General features: G+C 58.8%; 1 protein-coding gene across 2 annotated transcripts; it reads right to left on the bottom strand.

The window, feature by feature from the left end:
* Window positions 1-579: 579 nt before the first annotated feature.
* On the bottom strand, window positions 580-16,231 carry TESK1 (testis associated actin remodelling kinase 1). 2 transcript variants are annotated; one of them, XM_083353127.1, is made up of 10 exons: window positions 15,882-16,231; window positions 6,948-7,069; window positions 6,495-6,543; window positions 6,249-6,395; window positions 5,751-5,833; window positions 5,568-5,658; window positions 5,323-5,406; window positions 3,285-3,374; window positions 2,653-2,794; window positions 580-2,209 (listed from the first exon to the last, which is right to left on the bottom strand). In XM_083353127.1, the coding sequence occupies exons 1-10, from the start codon at window positions 16,092-16,094 to the stop codon at window positions 1,260-1,262; spliced, it is 1,971 nt and encodes a 656-aa protein (XP_083209253.1). In that variant the 5' UTR covers window positions 16,095-16,231; the 3' UTR covers window positions 580-1,259. The 2 variants fall into 2 exon arrangements, with proteins under 2 accessions (XP_083209253.1, XP_083209254.1); XM_083353128.1 differs by lacking the exon at window positions 15,882-16,231 and adding an exon at window positions 15,449-15,493.
* Between the last annotated feature and the right edge of the window lie 4,708 nt (window positions 16,232-20,939).

Raw genomic sequence — 20,939 nt, forward strand, 5'->3', positions numbered from 1 at the left:
TCCTGGCGCTTCCACTGAGCCCTGACAGCCCTGCAGCTCCAGCCATCTCTCGTTCAGGCTTGTACGGTGCTGCCACCGGTTCAGCTCATTCCCCTCCACCGCTAACACTTTTCTAGGATGGTCGCGCACCACCTGCCAGGTGTCAATGTACCACAGGTGGTACCCGTACCACTGGTTGAAAAGCCCTGCACTAATGCATTTGGAAATATTACCAGAAAATAATTGGTATGCTACATGACATTGTTCACAGTGTGTATATGTTTATCGTATTCCAAATATTTTCTCACACTATAATTCCTTTTTATTCTTTGTCCCTCTTTAGAATCTACACATCCCCCAGTCCACAAGTTGCTTTCACACAAAATAAAGGATAATTTTCTTCTTTGTAGTTGACTATTCCATGTTTTTGCTCCCTCCATTTTCCATCAGAAATCCACAGAATCCAGGCAAAAACAGGCTTTATGGGCTTTGGGGCAGAGCCACAGTCCAAAAGACAGAGGTGCCCACCCCCGTCCCCCAATTTGCCGGTTCCCTGATTCTCGTCTTCTCATCAAAGACCACTCAGGCCAGGACAGGGGGAACTGTCATCAGGTTTTATTTTATTTTTCCAACACATTAAATAAGCTGAATATATTAACAAGTATTTTCCAAGTATTATTAAAAACGCAGCTGCCTTCTCCACTGGTGCCAAGAAGAGAAGAAGGGCCGAGACGCCAGGCAGACCCACACTGAACCCGCCCCACGCAAGGCAGGAGGGGATGGGCCAGGTATGTATCCTGACTGTCTCCCAGCCCCATCCCTCCGGGACACCCCATGGTGCCATGCCCAGGGTGTGCCAGTCCCGCCCAGATGGCAGAATGAGCTGGCCCTTCCCTTGCCAGCCTCACGGGGGGGGCGCCCCCAGCCCGAATTCCCTTCACCCCAGCCCTGCATCTTCCTTCTCAGCACCCACCCATGCTGGAGGGCATCGCCCCACCTGAGCAAGAGGTCGGGGAACCAAGGGCTTGACCCCAAGGCTGCAACGGGGCCAGGCAGGGGAGGGCCAAAGCAGCAGCAGCCCCTTATTGCACAGAGACCAGGCTGGGCGTCAGACGGCTCCTCCTGCCTTCTGACGGGCTTGGCAGCCCTGCCTGCAACATCGCACCTGCCTGTCCCAATGGGGCAGTGCCACCCGCTCAGCCCACCTAGCTCCCAGAGGTCTGAAGGGCAGCCAGGACATCCAGGCGGTTTTGAAGTGCACCTCCACCGCAGGGCCAGCCTCAGGACTGGGCTTCCGGCAACTTGAGGCTGGGTTCTGCCAGGCCCGGCGCCAGGCCCTTGCAATGCTGGGGGTGCCTCTCCGGGCACTGCAGGCTCTTGGCCTCGCAGTTCAGGTTCTGGTAACGGGGGGTGCTGGCGGCCGGCCGGTGGCAGACAGAAGCAAAGCTGAAGCTAAAGGGAACCAGGCAGCAGGCCGGGCAGGCCAGCACCTCGTCTTGCTCCATCACGCAGCTGCTGTTGGAGGGGCTCAAGGGCAGCGCCGTCCCCGGGCACTCCGTCTGCGGTCTCTCCACCGTGGGGGGCACACTCAGTTCAGAGAAGCCCCTGCCCCAGCCCTGCGGCTTGCTGTTATTGTTCAGGAGTATTCCGTTGGGGGCCCACGGCTGGGCTGCCGACACAGCCGTGCTGATGAAGCTACCGTTGGTCAACAGGGATGCTGGGCTGGAAGATGCTGGAACCGGGCTGTCCGGACTGCAGTCCATCCACTCGCCGGCAAAGGAAACAGGGGGGTCCGGAGGGGTGTGGTCCAGGGCCGAGAGCGGGCTGTGGGGTGCCTGCTCCCGGCGAGGCAGCTCTGGGGAAGCTGGCAGCGAGCGACACCTGCGCAAGATGGGGATGGGCTCGGCAAAGTTGCACTGCATCTCCACGGCGGGTTCTGGCGTGATGGGGGTGCCGGGTGGAAGAGGCGAGGGGGGTGGCAGGTTGAAGGTCAGGGAGATCAAGGACTTGCTGGGCGTGTCGAAGAGCTTGATTCTGCCTCCCTTGAGGTCCTGTCGCTGGGAAAAGGGGTTGACTCGCTGTGGAGTGTCATGGGCACGAGGCAAGGTGGGCGACCGAGGGCGGAACATGTCCGACTGGCTGCGGGAGAGGGGCTGCTCTGGGGTCAAGAGCTGTTGGCCAAGCAGGCCAGATGGGGCGTTGGGGAAGGACAGCTGCTTGGCCGTTTGACCTGGATGCAAAAGGAAGGGTGGGCATGTTAGAGGCACCCCAGAATGGCAACTCAGACTGCCCTACACACTGCAAAAGCTGAAGCTAGACCAGGAAACAGCTCAGTTGCACCACGTTCTGAAGGGCTGGGAAGTAACTGCCCTGGCACACGCAGAGAATCGTGCGTATCTCTCTCCACTTGCCCCCCAACTGCTCCTAGGCCCAGGAGAAAAGCCCTCCTCTGCCCCCAACTCAAGCCGAGGGTGCGAGGCCTTCCGAGGCTGCCTATTTCCATCCTTCCTACCTTCGCCCCTTCCCAGCACCGGAGAGACGGTTCCTGTAATCGTAATTGTAAACAAAACAAAACCCAACCACGTGATCCCTCTTCCAAGGGGGGCAACTTTCCCACCTCTTCCCCATCCGCCCCCTCCCTGCATGGAAACTCCCGTCTTGACAGACGCTCACCGTTCAGTGCGGGTGCCGAGTTGGCAGGGAGGGCTGTCCCGTGGTTGTCCGTCAGGGCCAGGCCAGGGTCTCCCGCCAACAGCAGCATCGCCTCCAGGCGCTGAACGATCTCCAGGAAGGAGGGCCGGGCCGTGGGCTCCATCTGGGGGCAGGAGAAGGAAGCACGTGGGCCGGCTCGTTCTCCTTCGGGTCCAGCTGCAGGCCCAGTGTATGGCGATGGGCAAGCAGGCCTCCGCACATCTCAGTGGTCCCCCTGGCCCTTCCCGTTCCGCACCAGCTCCCTATTCTGCCTTTACCTGTGGAGCAGAGCTGGCCTCCCCTCCTTAGGAAACCCCTCCCCTCCAGCTCAGCCTGCTCTCTGCAATTCATCATCCCCGGAAAAACTCCCCACGGAATTCAGAAAGATAGGCGGGACCCTCCAGGCTGCCTGGTGGCTTTGCCCCTGGATGGTAAAGCTGCAGCTTTACCCGCAGCTCCTCTGAGGACCACTCCCTCCCTCTGGCGCAGCGGAACAGGCAGCTCTGCAAGGGACCCCACCTGGCATGAGTGTCCCTTCCAGGGCTCTTCTCTTAGCCAGGCTTCAGCAGCATCCCACCTTCCTTGGGGGGGGGGGAAGGGGCGCCAGGACCCACCTTGCAGCAGTGGAAGGCCAGATGGAGAAAAGCCGCTGGGCAGTTGGCTCCCACCAGGTTGCAGAATGCAGCCACATCGAGGCCAAAGTCCTGCAGAGAGAAAGGGTGAAGGGAGGGAGGGAGGGGCGGGGGAAGATCTATCTTCCCCTCCCCCCAAAAGAAAGATGCTCTTTGGGAGGCAGGACCAGGCAGCTAGCTGCCACACTGCCTGGACTCACCCAATTGCAACCATGTTTCCCCCCCCCTCAGAAATTCAAGGGGATTGAAAAGCCTTTCCCAAACGAGCCCCCCCCAATACAGAGTGCTTCCAGTGAGACCCTGTCTGCTCTTCAACCTTTGGGCTGCTATATAAATGGCATTACAGCAGAGAGACTTTCTTCAGAAACAAAAAACAAACATTTATTGGGGTCTCCCAGGGTGGGAATCTACCTACCAGGGATCATCAGGTGTCACAAATGAGGGAGCTGCCAACTGGCTTGGTCTGGTCTGGGAAGGCTACCCTGAACACAGCATTGTCTCCACAATTGGAAGCTGCCAGTCCGGGGAAAAGGTTGATCTAGCTCAGGGGTCTTCAAACTTGGCCCTTTTATGACTAGTGGACTTCAACTCCCAGAATTCCTCAGCCAGGAGTTTGCTTCTGGGCTGGCTGGGCACGGAAGGTTCAGCCCCCTGGGTTTTATGCTGCAAATAGGCTGGCAGGAACGTGCACTCGCTAGAGCTCCCAAATGAAAGAAGCTCACCCAGAGAGCGCCAGCCTTACCCTGCATGCCCTCCAGGACCCTGCCCGAAGACCCAGGCATCCAAATAGGGGTGCCAGGGGGGAACCGGGGTCAAGATGCCTCCAGGATACAGCATGGCATGCCAGCAAGTAACTTTGCAGGAAAAGGCCTCTGAGAAGCAATGAAGAAGACCCCACGTTGGAGGGCAGCCTGAGGCTTGGGGGGGGGCTTTTAAAAGTGACCCTCTGTACATTTTAGCATCACAGTCAACGTTCGGCTTGCTGTAATCATTCCATAGCTTTTAGCGCTTCGGGAGGGAAAGATGGTTCTCCGCTGCACCAGGCACAAAGAGTGGCAGGTAAGCGGCACTTAAGCCAAGGCAGCCTCTGCCAGCCAAGCTCAGTGACGGGAACTATGGCCCCTCTTGCACCCCCTTTGCAAGCTGGTCTTGACAGATGCACTGGGTTTAAGCAGTGTGCTGATTCAATTAACCTCCCCCCCAAAAAATCCACTCGTCCATGAGCTGGCTGAATAAGCCGCGTTCCCCTGAGTCACAAGAGGCGACTGGGCGAATGCCACGGGTGGCTCAGGAATTGCCCTGGTGCAAGACTAGCCAGGGGGTAAAACTGGCGAGGCTTCCTGCCACTAGGACTCCTGACGCCGAGGGAGCCAGATGGAGCCGGGCTCCATCACTTCTTTGTGGCATCTCATGGCTGCAAGTTAGTTCACACATGCACCGTTCCCCTCCTCTCCACCACCACCCCACGAAATCTGATCCCCTGCCAAGGACAAAGCATTCAGGGATTGACTGGAGGAAGGAGCCCCCTCAGAGCCCCTCGGAGCTCAGCTCCTTCCAGACCCCTCCAAGCTCCTGGACTCTCTTTTTTTTTTAATCCCACTTATATCCCGCCCTTCTCCGAAGACTCAGGGCGGCTTACAATCTAAGAAGCACAAATCAATGTGTTTAGCAATAGCCTTCATTCTATGTATATGCCTGCTTATTAGGGCTTTCGGGGGGCCCCAAGCAGCATTATTACAAAGTCAGCTTATTGCCCCCAACAATCTGGGTCCTCATTTTACCTACCTCGGAAGGATGGAAGGCTGAGTCAACCTTGAGCCTGGTGGGACTCGAACCTGCACTAATTGCAGGCAGCTGGTGTTACTTAAGGAGGCATTAGCCCACTGCTCCACCAAGGCTCTGCGCAGGACCGGGGCTCGTCTCTGCCAACCCGTCTGTCCGCTTTAAGCTCTCTCTCCCCAAGGGGGCTGGCAGTCTCCCCTATTGCTGGGTCTGCAGAAGGATGTGGAGGGGGGCTTACCTCAGTGCGAGGCAGGTAGTCGGGGTCGGCAGGCACTCGCGCGATGGTCTCACACAGGATGATGCCATAGGCAAAGACGTCCGCCTGCAGGAGACAGGGATGGGGTGGTCTTGGAGGGGCCGGGGGAGCCCTAGAGCAGGGAGGCCAGGAAGAATGGAGCCAGGGAGGGGGGAAAGCAGGCACCCTCATGCTCCCCCACCCTGCCCCGTCTCCCTCTCATTGTCACTCTTTCTCCCGGGGCTCACCTTCTCGTTGTACAGCTCCCCATGCAGGACCTCGGGGGCCATCCAGTACGGAGAGCCCACCACGGCCAGGGGCTCCTTCTCGCTACCCTCACTGGAAGGAGAAGGAGGAGGGGCTGTGAGAATGCAGGGTCAGGAGTTTGGGGGTGGGGGTGGGTGAACAGAGGGAGCAACAGCCAAACTCACCTGTAGGTGGGGATTTTCTCTGCCAGGCCAAAGTCACCCACCACTGCTGTGTAGCCATTGTCCTCACACCTGACCAAGCAGTTCTGGAGGGGGGGCGGTGGAAAGAAAGGTACATTTGAGAGGCTATTCCAGGTAAAAGGCATCTCCCAGGATGGGGCATCTCTGACCAGACAACCCCCTCCCAGAGAATAAGGAGAGGGGCTTAGGGGACGACCACATCAAAGGCTTCCCAGGTGCCAAAAGACTCTGCTATCCCTTCTCTGGGCCCTAGAAAGGCGGGTCCAGGACTTCGGGGGACCCCATGGCAGGAGCTGTTCTTTCTCCAGCCCACCTTTCAGGGGAGGCCCTTCAAGGTCCCCCTCCCCAATCAGCACAACCCCTGGTGTCAAGCTACCCCACCACTCATCCGAGATCCAGTGTTGGATTCCCCTGCTGAATCCCCTGCCCACTTTGAGGCACAGATGTGGGTGTGGGTGTGCAGCAGAGCCCCCCCCCCACCTTGGAGGTCAGGTCCCGGTGGAAGATGCCCTTGCTGTGGAGGTAGCAGAGCCCCCGGGCGATGTCCAGGGCCAACTTGAGGCGGACGGGCCAGGGGAGTGGGGTGGGGCTGTCGAGCAGCTGCTCCAGGTTCCCCCCATTGATGTACTGCGGAGAGAGAAAGAAGGGCAAGTTGCGGGGGGCCTCGGTCCCCCAGAACAGCCAGGCCCTTGGCTGATCCTTGATGCCCAGCCCCTAACACCTCACCTCTGTCAGCGCATGCAGCTGGCCCTGGTGAACGCAGACCCCCATGAACCTGGAGAGGAAGAGAGGAGCCATCAACAGTGAGACCCCTGCCTGGCGCCCCTTAGCTTCCCTCTGTCACCAGCACCCCTGGATAAAAAGGAGCAGGACTGCCCCCTGCTCTGCCACAGACACCAGAGGCCATGCTCACCCCTTCCCCACTCCCAGAGGGTGCTTACACATGAGGAGCTCCGGGTGGGTCTCTCTCAAGCCATTCGGGGTGGCACCAGGAGACCCCTGGCAAGAGGGGGCCGGGAGCAGGTGGTGGAGCCTCCCAGCCCTTCTTCCACTACACCCCTGAGCATTTATGCCTGGCCTTCCCAGCTTCCCAGATATGCTGGGGCCTCCTCCCCACCCAAGCGGGCTGCTTTCTTCCAGACAGGGAAGCCCCGAGATCCACCAGCCCCTGTGCCGTACCGGAGGATGTTGGGGTGGCAGAGCCGGTTCATCAGCTGCACCTCGCGCAGCATGTTCCCTCGGTTGCTGGTCAGCTTGTTCATCTTCAGCACCAGGACCTGTCCCGACTGACGGTGCCTCACCTGCAGGGACAGCTGTCCGTCACTCTGGGTCACCCTGGCCCCGTAGTTGGCGCAAAGGGAAAACTCTGAGCCCAGTCTGGATGGCACCCCGTGGAACCAGCCCCAATAGCAGTCCGTGCCCAAAGGCCCTGGGGGAGCAGAGCTCTTCCAGCTTCCACACGCTGAACCAAACCCCTGAAACGCCCAGGCAACCTGTCCCTAGGCTGGGAATCATGGGAACCAAAGTTAAATGTTCCGAGGAGATGGAGTACCAGCTTCAGAATCAGCCAAAACCAGAAAGGCAGAAACAGACTCAAAGCTTTGGAGATGCTTGAGAGCCTGGGGCCAATCTCCGCCCCGACATGGCCTCTGCCCCAGGGTTTCCCATCCATGGCACTTGAGGGGGTGTGGACCCCCAGAATGCCCCAGCCAGCATGGTCTCATCCCCCTCCTCAATCAGCAGACTGGCTAGGGGGATTCTGGGGGTCCACACCTCCTCAAGTGCCATGGTTGGAAAAGCTGCTCTCAACAGTTCAGCCAAAGTTTCCAAACACCTGACACAAGCATCATGGGAAACACACACACACCCAGTTCTGCTGGAGCTCCCTCCCCAAAATTGCCAATGGGCTCACATTCAGGGAAGCAGAGGGCACCACCACCCCTTTGAGGAGGGCCCAAAGAGTGGGCATTAGGGAAGAGCAAAAGGGGGAGCAAAAGAGGGGGAGCGGCAGAAAGGGGGTAGCCCAGAAAACACACGTGGGCCCTGCTGTTAAGCGAGGATCCTCCCTCCCACTCCCAGGTTGCGATGGCTTCTCCTGACCTTCCTCGTTCCAAAGGTTTCTCATATTCTAGCATAACTGCAGATTTCATCTGGAAATTGCTGAGCAGCTGTATTTTTTATTGATTTATGGCCTTTGCGCCAGCCACTGTCTGAAGCTGCACAGAGATGAATGTGGCGTCCCTGCCTGCAGGCTGGCGAAACAGAAGGGCAGGGCAGAACCGGTCAAGAGGACTCAGGACTTTGGTGGGGCCTCGGGAGGCTCACCAAGCCAGGGCGCGTTGAGAGGAGGTGATGCCTATGCCCCACAATTCCTGTGCCAGCCTGCCACCCTACCCGCTCCCCTTCCCTCATTGACCCTCCAGCGACCTCTGCTTTAGGACAGGAATCTGGGTGCATCGGAAAAGCTTCTAGCACCCCACACAGGGCTAACGGGGCAGGAAAATTGGGGGAGGGCAAGCATACCAACGCTCAGGAGCCCATTCCCCCAGCACTGCCATCAACCAGGCACAAGGACAAGACGAAGGGCACCTGCCCAGGTGGCACACAGGTGCTCTTTCAGAGCCAGGAGCTTCTGCTGGTGACCCCAAAGCCAACTCCAGCATTCCCCCCCTTGGCTCCATTCATAGCACCACAGTGGCCAACCAAAAGGCTGTGCAGGTGCCCAGCGGGATCTTTGCCCAGAGAGTAAGAGCCCCATAGGCTGCTGCCAGGTTTGCAGTCCAAAAGGAGCCCCTTTATTTATTTATAGATCATATTTCTATAGCCACCTGCCTCACCGAACGTGGCTCTGGGCAGCCTAGCATAAAACCGTTAAAGAAACCTTAAAAGAAACCCAGTCTCGCCCCCACCCCCACCCCGGAGCACAGACTTAGGGGTACAGTTTCCCCACTGTGGAAGGTCAGGCCTTTCCCCAACAGGGCCCAGCCAGGACAGGACTGGAAGGAGGGGGAAGTGGCTGGAAATGTCATTTCCCAGGGACAGAGTTTCAGCCAGGAGCTGAGCCCAGTCGGAGGATGAATCTGTACTAGCCACAGCAGCATCCCCCCATCACCACCACCCGCCAGGGCCTAGGAGCAGTCTGCAGGCCCTCATGCCCTGGGCAAGGCAGGCCTGTTGAACAGCTGCCCGGACAGGCCCAGCCGTCTCACCGCCCCCCCTGCGGGTGCATCCTCCCTCTCAAATTCCTGGGCTCTGCAACCAGAGATCATTCCTGTCCTTTTTAGTCCATGCCTGAGTCTCCCTCCGCTGTGCCTGCTCCCCCCACCCCATCCTTCTGGCCCTGGATATGACTGCCCCCCCATTCCGGGAAGGGGCTGGGTTGTGCAACCGGGAGGAGCCCAAGTTAAGTCTCTCTCCCTGGGTGGGAAGTGTGGGGGACACACCCCTCCTCTTTGGTTGGAGCCCACTACCCCCTTTCTCAGCAAGGGATGGGGGTACCTCCATGCCAAAGCTCCAGATGCCCCCTCTCCATCCATCCCATGCCCAGCCTGGCAGAGCTCTCTGCCCCAAGAAGGAGCCGTGAGACTTGAGGCTGAGCACACCAGCTGTGCCGGCAGGGGAGGCCCAGGGTCACACGGGGTCATGTCACCCAGAGGGGGACCCCGTCCTCTGGCTGCCCTCAAGCTGCCTCTGTAGGCCTGAGCTAGCTAGGGCCTCGGAAGGAGGAAAGCCTGGCACGTCTCCTGCTTCCCCCGCCTCCACACGAGAGGCAATGTTCCTGCCAGCCAAGCTCCTCTGCTCTCAGCAGAGCGCAGATCCTGTCCATCAAAGCCCCCTGCAGATCTGGGAAGACAGGGCCTCCAGGGCTTAGAGGGCCCCTTGTGGCATCCAGCCAGCCCAGGCCCACAGCTGGAGAACAGCTGCCTGCCAGGAACTGTCACTCCACTGAAGCAGGCAGCAAGGACAGCACGTTCCTCCCCCATCTTGCCTCCCCAGCACAGAAGCTGCTCCCACGCGGGGGGCAGGCCCAGCCCTTGCACTTCTCGGTGTCCAGGGATGGTCTTTCCGGGACCTTCAGTTGAGGGGACTAGAACAGGCTGCCGCTCCCAACCAGAACCCCCAGCAGGGTCACTTTGGATGGAGTTGTTGAAGGGTACCCCCAAACCGTGGCCGTGGGAGGTCAAGTGCAGCAGACAAGCTGGATTCCGTGTCTGGGGTGGATACGGTGCCTGCAGCAGGTGGGAGAAGGGCATATGGGGAGTATTGAGGCAAAGACCCCCTGGGCCTTGGGGAAGGGTCAACATGGGCTTCAGGCCTGTCCCACACATGCTGAGAGTATGGGAGAAGGAAGGAAACAGGCAAATGCCGTGGGGGAGGGCTCTTGGGGAGAGAGCACATAGGAAGAAAGATGCAGGCCCACTGCAGCGACCCTTTGATGCCACAGAGGCTGGCAGGCCCTGTGATGCGGCAGCACAGCAGCCAGGCAAGCCGAAGAGGAGCCAAATGTCCCCCGTCTCTCTGGGGCACCTGGTCCCACCGGGGGCCCCAACAGCAGCTGCACCACTGAGGAAGGGTGATCAGGAGAGTGTTCTCCCCAGAGAAGCTGGACGGGCTGCTGAACTGCAATGGTCAGCGATTCCAGCCCCACCAGAGGACAGCTCTCTTCCTGCAGGTTGAGAGTTCCTCCCGGGCTGGCAGAACGCAGCCTTGGCCTGTCACTTTGCCATGGCAAAAGGGAATATATAACAATACAAAGGCGAGAATGCTCTCCGGAAGGCCAGACTTGCTGCCCATTGATCCACCCACAAGACATCGCTGCCCCCAAAGCGACCCTGAGCCCCTGTCGGCTCAGGAAGAGGACTGAGCCCCTGGCCCAGCCCTAGCACTGCTGCAGGACCCCAAAGATGCCGGAGAGTGCCAGGACAGAGCCAGTCCCAGGAAGACAATGGGGCTCGGACCTCCGGATACACCGGAGCATCACCCCACTTGTAAGAGCTGACCCTGGCCTCTTTTTCTTCATCTTCACACACACACACCCCACTACCCTGTTCAAAGCCTCCGAATCTCCTCATCTTGCTTTTACCCAGGTACATTCACACAACAGCCTTCACGCTATGTTCACCTTGGCATGGGTGAAACAGGTACTTGGAGAGAATCCAGCCTATTTGGTCCGTTCAGAGGTTGTGCGCTCGAAGATGGAAAGTGGCTGGCAGAGGAGCTGCCCAAGGAAGGGGCAGGCCGGGAGTGGCCCCAGCCCCAAAGCTCCGCACTGCTCCAGGCGAGCCCCCTTCTGCCCAGGCCACAGGCCCAACAAGGGGCAAGGCGGCCCCCACCTGTCCAGGCAGGGACGGAGAGGGCAGAGATGGGTTCTGACTCAGCTCCCTCTGCCTGCCCAAAGCCTGAAAAGTCCCACCCCCAGGAGGCACTCTGCCCCCTACCAAGCCCCTCCCACTCCAGTCACTGCTCAAGCTTCCCAGAAGGCAAAGCCCCAGCCGGGCAGTGCAGAGCAACTGTGCCAGCCTTGCGCCAGCCGACCTCCGGAGCTGGAGGCACGGCAGAGATCCAGCCCACCTCCCCTCCCAGCACAGAGACCTCGGAGGCTGGGGGCCAACTGCTCTGGCACAGCCTCACCACTTCACAGACAGGGCTGGCAAAGGGAGTACTAAGGTGGCCCCTGAAAAAGGCAGGCAGGGAGGGCAGTAACTGGGCAATCAAGGATCTCTGCCAATGCACCTGGAAGGCAGCCCTGAAGACCCCCAGGGGGGATAGGATGCATCCCCTCCCCCCACTGCCTTCAGTCCACAGGCAACCCCAGGCCTCTGTCCAGCCTTGTGTGGGAGTAACTCCGGGCACACCCGGCTTCCCGGCTGAGCCAGAGAAGAAAGCAGCTCCTCCCGGCCACCCACCCATGCCCGCGTGCCATGCCCACCCTGGCAGCCGGCCTAGAATCCCAGCACATTTTTAGAGCTGAGCTCCATAAGAGCCACTTGCCTACCTCCAAGGCAGCCAGCTGAAGTGCAGCATTGGCATTTCCCCCCCCCCCACACACACACACATAGAACCCCTCAGTCCCCAAGGGCACCCGGCCCTCCCTCCAGGCCCCCTGTCCCCACCGCCGCCCAAGTCCCAGAGAGTGGGGCTGCTCCCATGCCAGCCCGTCCATGAGTCAGTCTGAGGCGCCAGGGCAGGCCTCTCCCTGCTTGCCGTCACTCTCAGCCTGCTCAACACACACACACACACACACACACAGAGAGAGAGAGAGAGAGAGAGAGAGAACTCAGACTCCGGCAAGCTGAAGGCAGAGCCAGCATCCTAAGCTAAGTCTCTGGGGCAGCTCCCACCCACCCCCACTTTGCTACTCTTGAGGGTCTGGCACGGCCTCAGCACTTGACCTGATAACCCCAATACTGGCCCAAGGGAGACACACACACATACACACACCCGAGATTGCCGGACAGGATTTCCTGCCCAGAGGCTGCAACCCTTCCAAATCGAAGGCACGGCCCCTCCCTGGAGCAAACTGTCCTGACAGATAACTTCCCCCTCCCCAGCTGATGCTGATAGGGTTCAGCCCCGAGGTCCCCAGTGGTAGCCAGAGCAGAGCAGCCAGGCTCCTCACCCCATGCAGGTCACAGCCTCGGCAGGGCGTCTCCCGGACAAGCGCCAGAGGCTGCCAAACTCCGGCAACTGCTAGATGGCAGCAGGGCATTACCAGGTTTCAAGCTGGCCTGGGAGCCTGGCACAGCTCCCAGGACGGAGTTCATACAACACACCCAACTTGGTTCCTGAGCATTAACCCAGCTTCTGGTTCACGTTGCCCTAAACTAGGAACCAACCGAAAAAACTGGACTCTCACAGCACGCTAAGCAAGGGGCATTAAGACCAATGGAAAAACTAACCAGGACCATCGCCAACCAAGCTCAGCACCTGGAGCAATGCAGCCACTGGGCCTGAACGGATAAGGGTGAGTTGTGTGAACTCAAGCCGGCTGCCTCCAAAGAACAAGCCAAGCCTCACGCACTGGGCCTGCTGTGAGCAACAAAGGCTGCCGGACTCCAAGGCCCATCAGCCCAGCCTATCTGAATTCAGCAGTGGCCACTTGGTCAATCACGGCCGGCTGGCGGGCTCCGGTGGCCCGTGACCCAGCAGAGTGGGCTGAAAGGCACCTCTTAGCAACGGCAGCCAGCCAGGCCAGGCAAAGGGGTCAACAGGCACCTTGCCGGCAGAACAGCCAAGCCGACCTCCCCATCTGGCTGCCTGCCCGGTAGCAGGAGGAGCTGCCCAAATGAGGCTGGCCCAGAGAGGAACAACGGGGAGGCCTCAGAACCCCCTCCCCCCACAAAAGCAGCAGCCCCCCCCCCCGATCCAGGCTGGAGGACTTGCAAAGGCTCATTCCAGAGGGAGATGGAACAGACGCACACCCGGCCCCCGTTGTTGCTCAACCACCACCCTCCCTGCATTGCTCACCGCTGGCCGGGCTAACAGCCCCCCACCCCTCACCCACTCCACCCAGGGGTGTCACCACATCTACTCAGTGCATAGCCTGGCCAAAGCGAAGCTAACAAGAGCAGAAGCCAAAGTTACGGAAAAGAGCAGCACACAGTTCTGAAGAAAGAGGGATATAAAGCATCCTAAAAGAGGGCCCCTCCCCCCACATACACACAAAGCCCCGGGAAAGACAGAAACAGATAGAGCTCTGGGGACGGTCAGAGAAGGCCCACCTCCCGGTCCCAGCAGAGGACCCCACTGAATCCAGGGGAGCTGGAGCGTGCCCAGAAGAGGGGCACAGCACCTAGAGACCATCCGGACCCTTTGGAAGCACTTCTCCCTGCAGCCAGCAGGAGGCGCTTATCTCCGGGAAAGCCAGAGAATCAAGTTGCGCCAAAGAGTCCAGAGAAAACGATTCTTTGGACAAGAGAGACCCCACACCCCAAGTGCACAAAGCGGACTGGCCCTTCCCCTGCAAAAAGCCTCCTGGTCCCACATCAGCTTCCTCTGCCTGGCCAAAGAGGCCCTTCCCTTCCCCACAGGTCCCCTCCCCATCACAGCTAGAAATGCTTCCAACTTGGCCAGCCTTGGCTTCCCTCCTGTCTTTGCCTGAGTTGGGGGATGACCCCTCCAGAGCAGAGCTGGACCGGCTCCCCTCCCCTCCCACGAGAGAAGGAAGGGTTGGCCAGCCAAGGCCTCTCCGTGCATCAGCCCAAAAGAGGAGATCAGAGCTTTCCAACTGACTGAGCCATAGCCTGTCCTGGGACCTCTGCCCCACCTCCAGCAGCAAAGATGACTTGGACCCCCAGCTTCCCCTCAGCTCAATCAAAGCCCCCCACTCCTGTCACCACAGACTCTGCCATGTTCACAGCCTTCCTGTGCCTCTTGCGGCTGGCAACTGGTCCGGCCACTGGGGTCATATGTGCCATCATGCATGGCTGTGCCACGCAGGGCAACCTTCCAAACCAAGGCTGTCAGCAGACCCCCATCCTGGAACATGGCAAGTCCTGTCCAGGGAACCTGTTCGAAGGAAGGGGTCTTTGGCTGGCTGGACTAGAGGAGACCATTTGCCCGCTGCTGGTTGCCATGGCTTCACCTCTGCCAAGATGCTAAGCAGCTGTCTTGGGCTGCAGATCCCTCTTGTTAACTCTGCACGTGGACAGAGGACCGGCAGCTGGCAAAGGGCCAGAGGGCACAGGGCTACATCGACAGTAAGCGTAAGCTGACACTGAGGCCATCTGTTCCAGGCTGAGCAACAGAAGGGGCAAACAACTGTGTCAGAATCCAGCCCCCTTCTGGGAAGGGGGGCACAGAGGTTCTGGGCAGGACACAGGCAAGTGGTTTCCTGTCAGGTTGCCCAACTTTAGGGCTCCTTGCCTCAAGGGGATCATGACAGCCATCTGTCACTTGGTGACCTCGGAATTTGCCTCCAAGCCCCCTCCAAATTGCCCCTCCCTGGGGGAGAAGGAGAGCAGCGGGCACCAGAGCCACAGAACCTGCCAAGCATCCCAAGGCAGAGTGAGTGGCTGGAAGAGTCCGCAGCCCTGCCCATTCATCAGGCCTAACAATGAAGGCCTCCACAGCTGGATAAAAATGCCAAATCCAATGGAAAACACCTGGCTGCCTGGGCCAGGAGCCCTCTGAACCCTCTTCCCCGAGCCAGATCGGAGTCGGCCTCCAGGACGGGACTGGTCCCCGCCGCGGCAGCTTGACCTGCAGCGCAAACTGGGGGGGGGGGGCTTCAGCCAAGGCTGCCGGCTGCGGGGCCCTTCCGGGGCCACGAGGGACCCCCGCTGTCAGCCCAAAGCGATCCGGAGGAAGCAGCCGCGGCTGAGAGCAAACCCGGTGCAAGCGTGGGGTGCCTGGTGCCCGGCCAGTGAACGGTGCAGTGTATGCCTCCCAGCATACACAAAGGACAGCACAGCAGGAGGCTGATGGTGCAGATCAGCAGAGGGGCTGGACAGCTCCGGGCGATGACTGCTCACTCAGGATAAGCCTAATGACTTAAGCTGTTGACAGCCCCAGGCATGGTCAGCCTGGTGGGAAGCCAGGATCTACACCCATTGTCACCTGCGCTGGCAGGAAGCCCAGGTTTGAACTGATTGGATGCCATCCACCTGGGCAGGTACAAATAGACGCCAGGCTTCCCTGTTTTCCCCAGTTCGTTCTGTTCAGAATAAACTCATCGTTACCCCAGCTCTGTGTCCGTCTCTATGTGAAGCACGCGACATTACAAACGGAACCGCCACCGCCAGTCTTTGGCGCTTCCCTCGTAGCTCCTCCGTCTCTCGGCTGCCAAATCCGGCCCGGCCCCCTTCGAGCCCACGCCCCCCCCCCGTCCACGAAGCCTCTCGGCACGTAAACAGAGCCGAGCCTCCCTCTGGCCTCCGGGGAGGGGGCGGCAGAGCGGCAGCGGGGTGGTGGTGGGGGGGGGAGAGCTGCTCTTCCCCGCGCGGGGCAAGCCAGGCCTGCCCGCCCCTCCCGGCGGCGCTCTCCCGTCTCGGCGGCTGCCCACCTCCGCCCACCCGGCCCCCTGGCTCGCTCGCTCGCCCGGGCGGACGGACGGACGGTCTGCCAGGCTCTGGCGGGGCGGGCGGGGGGTCCGTCGGGGCCGGCGCGACTCACCTTGAAGACCTCGGAGAAGAAGCCGGCGCCGATCTTCTCGCAGTAGAAGTCGTCGAGGCGCGCCAGAGTAGAGACGGCGCTGCGCAGCGCCCGGTAGGAAGAAGGCCGCAGCCGCCCGCCCGCCTGCCAGCCCCCCGGGCCCGGCGCCTCCCCCTCGACCTCGTCCAGCCGCAGGGAGAGCCCGGGCCGCCGCGGCAGCTTCTCCCGCTCCATGCCCGGAGCTCCCCAAGGCCATGCGCGGGGACGCGGGGGGGAGGGAGGCTAGGCGGGAGGGGGGCGGCTGCGCTGCGCCCCCGGACGCCGCGGGCTTCGGCCTCCGGAGAGCTCGGTGGCTCTGCGGCCCGCTAGCGGCCGCCTGTCGGAGGCGGAGCCGCGGCGGGCGGAGCGAGCCTTAACTCCTCGGCTGCCGCGGCTGGAGCCGAGCGCGGCGGCGGCGGCGGCGGCGGCGTCTGACCGCGCTCGGCGTCCTCCCGGGGGCGGCCGGGAAGCGCGGCTCCGGCTCAGCCTGAGCCCGCTTCGGGCCGGCCTCTCTCCGCGGGCCGCGCCCGTCCGCCGGCGCCCCATCGTTGGGCCCTGGCCGAGCTCGCCCCTGCCTTCTGCTCAGCCCCGGACCGCCCGGCCGCTTGCACCCGGCGCCGCGGAACGGAACGCAGTCCGCGCCCCGGCCTGAATGGCGGAGGTGGAGGACCTCTGGCCTTGGCGCTCTCCAGATGTTGGGACCGGAGTCCAGCGCATCTGGAGAGCCGCCCTGATCCGCGGACGAGCCGGGAAACGGCTCGTCCGAGTAAGGATCCAGCCCCTTCGGAAAGTCTCCGCGTTTACCGGACATCCTGGCCGTAAGGAGGCAACATCTGCCAGGCTGCTGCCTTGTTAATGGAGCGGCCGAGCAGGTGTCGTCCCTGCTGTTTTTCCCCAGATGTTAGAGGCAGAGCAAAGCTGCTTCTGCATATGGCGACTCCAGGAGTTGAGAGCGGTGTGTTTGTTCACCTGTGGAACTGGCTTCTCCAGGTGTGCTGACAGGAAATCATGGGGGTTCCATGCTGGAGGGCCAGGTGTGTCCTCCTTCAAGTCCTGGGAAGGGGGCTCTTGCCTTCGTTTTTTTATACTAATTTTATTTTATACTAATTTTTTTATTTAACTGTTTGGCTTCTGAGGCAGTGTTCAACCCAGGCAAAATGAGGATTTCAAACAACAGGAGCAAAGCAAATCAACACAGCATCAGCCATATGAGCCCCTTGTGGGAATTCAACGGCCAACCAGCTCCTCCCTGAGCTAATGAGTAGAATTGAGCCACTCTCAATTGGGTCCTTCCAGGTACCAGTCTCTGCAGGTGGTCCTGGATGATGGACTGAGAAATTCCCAGAAAAGCTCATCCCCCAGAGGGTCCGATCCCATCCCCTCTCCAATCCAGCCCTGCGCTCTGCTCTTAGCTGCCTGAAGGACATACGTGATTGCAAGCAGAGGGAGTGATGTTCACACCAGAGATGGATGTTATCCAGTCCCTTGGTTTCCTCAATCCTAGATGACGTCACATCAGTCAGCATGGGGGATTATGGGCAGGTGGTGCCTACCTCCCAGGGCCATGAGGAGCAAAATTAGCCTCCTTTCTGGGGCTTGAGACAGCGGAGGTCTCCATTGCCACCACCACCACCACAAGCCTTAGCTTGTCCGGGCCATTGTTGGCATGACTCGCGCCGTGTTTACCTGGGAGCAGATGAGAGTGCTGGGAACATTTCATGGACAGATTGCTGGTGCACGACCAGGCAAATTAAGTGGAGCCACCACCTCCGCAGAGAGGAGAGTGATTCAGCTGCCAGGCATCCGATGTATCTCTAGATGTGCCCAGGTTGGTGCCCAGGGAGTTTCCCAGCATTCCAGAACAGCTTTGATGAACACCCTCAACCTCTGGAATACAGAGTTAGGCAGGGCACTAGGCAGGATTGCTCCGATTGGCCAATCCTCACCTGCCAGTCCCACGCCGCCCTCTGGTCTGAGCAGCTTCAGGACATGAAGTGGGTGATGAAACACACTGGCAGAAGACAAACATGCATAGCCTGCTCAAAGTGGCCCAAGGAAGCATGCACCCACGGAACCTCTGCTCTGCTCTGTGGCAATAACAAGGGTGACATGGTCTATTCCTCTGCCCTTTAGTGCAACTGCTGAGGGACGAGCAGATGTCCATGCTTAGAAGGGGTGAAGCAGAAGACCTTGTGAGCACGATTAGGGTCCTCTGGCTGGTGAGGTCCCCAGGGAAATAGCTCTGAGGACAAAATAGCCATGAGGACAGAATCCAGGGAATGATGGAGCGGTCACCAGGCAAGAGTGCTCCTTCATGGGTGGGAGAGCTGCAGCCCGAGGACCCTGGCATTGGTCCATTTGCAACTTTTATCTGGCACAGGAGGCACTGAAAGAGGTTTCTGACCTCTCAATACTAGATCATTAGGGTTCACTCTACGGTGGGGGGGGGCTGCTGCCCCTGAAGACCACCCAGAAATATAGGCTAATGCCAGAAGCCGAGGAGCATATGCTTATGAAGCAGCCTTGGACCAGAACCCTCCCAGGGATGCCCTGATCACTTGTGTGTCCCTTAGTGCAATCCAAGGTGCTGGTTGGGGCCCTGGATGTCTTCCAGTTTCGAGGGGCAACAGGAGTGTCATAAAGGAATATGGAGAGGAGAAGAAAGGAAGGGAAGGGAAGGGAAGGGAAGGGAAGGCAGGCAGGCAGGCAGGCTGGCTTAAGGGAGGAGAACTGGCAATTCACTCCTGGTGGGAAGAAATTCAAGATAGCCCCCTCCCCACCCTTGCTTGTAGTAGTAGGAGACAGCTTTCAAGATGCGGCTGTGACACCCACTGCAATAAAGCAGCTTTCCCCGAGTCTTTGCGGGATCCGTTTCCTGAGCTGGCCTACCTCGAAGGGCGCATCCATCCCATGGTCTGCCATGAGGATTGCAGCCTCTTAACTGAGACCCAAATGGAGCAAGACGGTTTTGTGCTGGCTCTGAGCCAAGTGCCCATGTGAATGCTGGTTGCACCTGCCCCACAGAAGGGGAAGGATCCAAAATTGAGGTCTCACAACCTGGCACTTTCTCTTTTCAGGCCAAGGTGGTCCTGCCCCACCTGCCAATTACTACAACATGGTCCCTCCACTTCCACTTCCTCCTCCCAGCCCCCTCCAGTTCCAAGGATGGGCAAAAACTGTTCTATTTCGCCCCCCACCCCTTACCTTGGAGGTCAGCTCGCCAGAGGTGTCCGGGCCTGGAGGTCTGTCCTTGCAGCTTCAGGCCCCCTCCCTTGCGCCCCCCCCCCCCCGATCCTGCCCCATATTTCTTTTGGGGGCTTGGCACTCTCCTGGGTTCCCTCCCTCTGGCTCTCCATCTTCTCACCCGCTGTTCCAGTGGGGCAAAAAGAGGGGCGGTTTTGTTTTTCCCCACTGTAACCATCTCCTGACAGATTCAGAGGCGGCAAAAGCCCATCCCTCTTTCCTCATTGCGAAGTTACCCCAGTGCCACCCCTGGGAGAGAGGGCAGCTATGGAAACCAAAGTGGTCAATAAATCAGCCAGAAAGTTTTTGCAGTGGCTCTCTCCGTAGCTTTCTAGCCCTGCAATCGGTAGATCTCTCCTTCCACTTCACCCCCCCACCGGTAACTGCCCTCCTTTCTTGAAACCCCTTCCCTCTCTCCCCAAAAACTTGGTGCAACCACAGCCAAAATTCCCTCTCCCTTCCTAGACCCAACTCACCAGCTGCCCCCATTTGCACCGTTCCCTTTCCCCCCTCCTGCACCATCCTTCTCCCAGCAAACATCTGCTTCCTGCACAAATCTATTCCGCTTATTTACTTCCATTTCTATAGACTGGGGGGGGGGGCAGTTCTTGCTCTGGTTTTCTGCCAGAAATTGCAAGTCTTCCCTTCGTTTCCCCTGATTGCTTTCAGAGCCCTCCTTCTCGTGGTTTCTTACGGTTTAGCATTTAATACAAATAATCCAGATTCTCAGCTGACAACATAGCATCATCATCTGCATGCATTCATCTCTCTCTCTCTCTCTCTCTCTCTCTCACACACACACACACACACACACACACACACACACACAAACACACAGAGCTCTTTAATGCCAGCTCAAACATTTAACATTATTGGTTAATTCACGCTTTCTATATTTTGCATTCCGTGTCTTTGTCATCATCTGATGAGCCATAAATATTGACCAGGGCTGCCTATTGTGCCTATTGTCAATCAAGGCTCAGTTATTGTTAGTTAGGTTACAAACAGAATAACGGAGCTGGAAGGGATCAATTAGAGGTCTTCTAATCCACCCACTTGCTCAGGCAGGAAACCCTATACCATTTCAATCAAATGGCTGTCCAATTCTCTTCTTTAAGACATACAGTGATGGAACACCCACAACTTCTGGAGGCAACTTCCGTTCCACTGATTAATTGTTCTGACAGTCAGGAAATTTCTCCTTAGTTCCAGGTTGCTTCTCTCCTTGATTAGTTTCCATCTGTTGCTTCTTCTCCTGCCCTCAGGTGCTTTGGAGAAGAGGCCAACCTCCCTTCCCCACCCCCACCCCCTCTTCTTTGTGGCAGAGTAAGAATGTCGAGGTTACTGCCTCGGCCATACCTGTGCCATGTACCGCCACAGACCCAGCACAGGAAATTCCAGTTACTTTAAAAAAGTTTCACAAGTGCAACTAAAGCAGAATTTTATCAAATGCAGGTATTCCTCAACTTACAACCTGTTGCTCAGTGACCTTCTGAAGTTTCAATAGATCTACCTGGGGATCCTTAATGATCTGGACTCAGTCTGGTGGTCACCTCCCCCCTGCAATCACATGACCACATTTTGGGTGCTCAGCAACCGGGTTGCATTTATGGCCATTTGCAAACTCCCAGGCTCACACGACTCCACTTGAGGATGGCTTTGCAAAACCCAGCATTTACTTCGGATTTTCAGCAAAAGTGCACCCGTGCCATTTGCTGATCAGTTGTCCCCCAAAAAGACATACAATCGGTGTGGTCACAGGACTGAGCTTTTTATGATCATCATCACAGCTCCATC

Source organism: Vipera ursinii, assembly GCF_947247035.1.
Source record: "Vipera ursinii genome assembly, chromosome: 2".
Lineage (NCBI taxonomy): Eukaryota > Metazoa > Chordata > Lepidosauria > Squamata > Viperidae > Vipera > Vipera ursinii.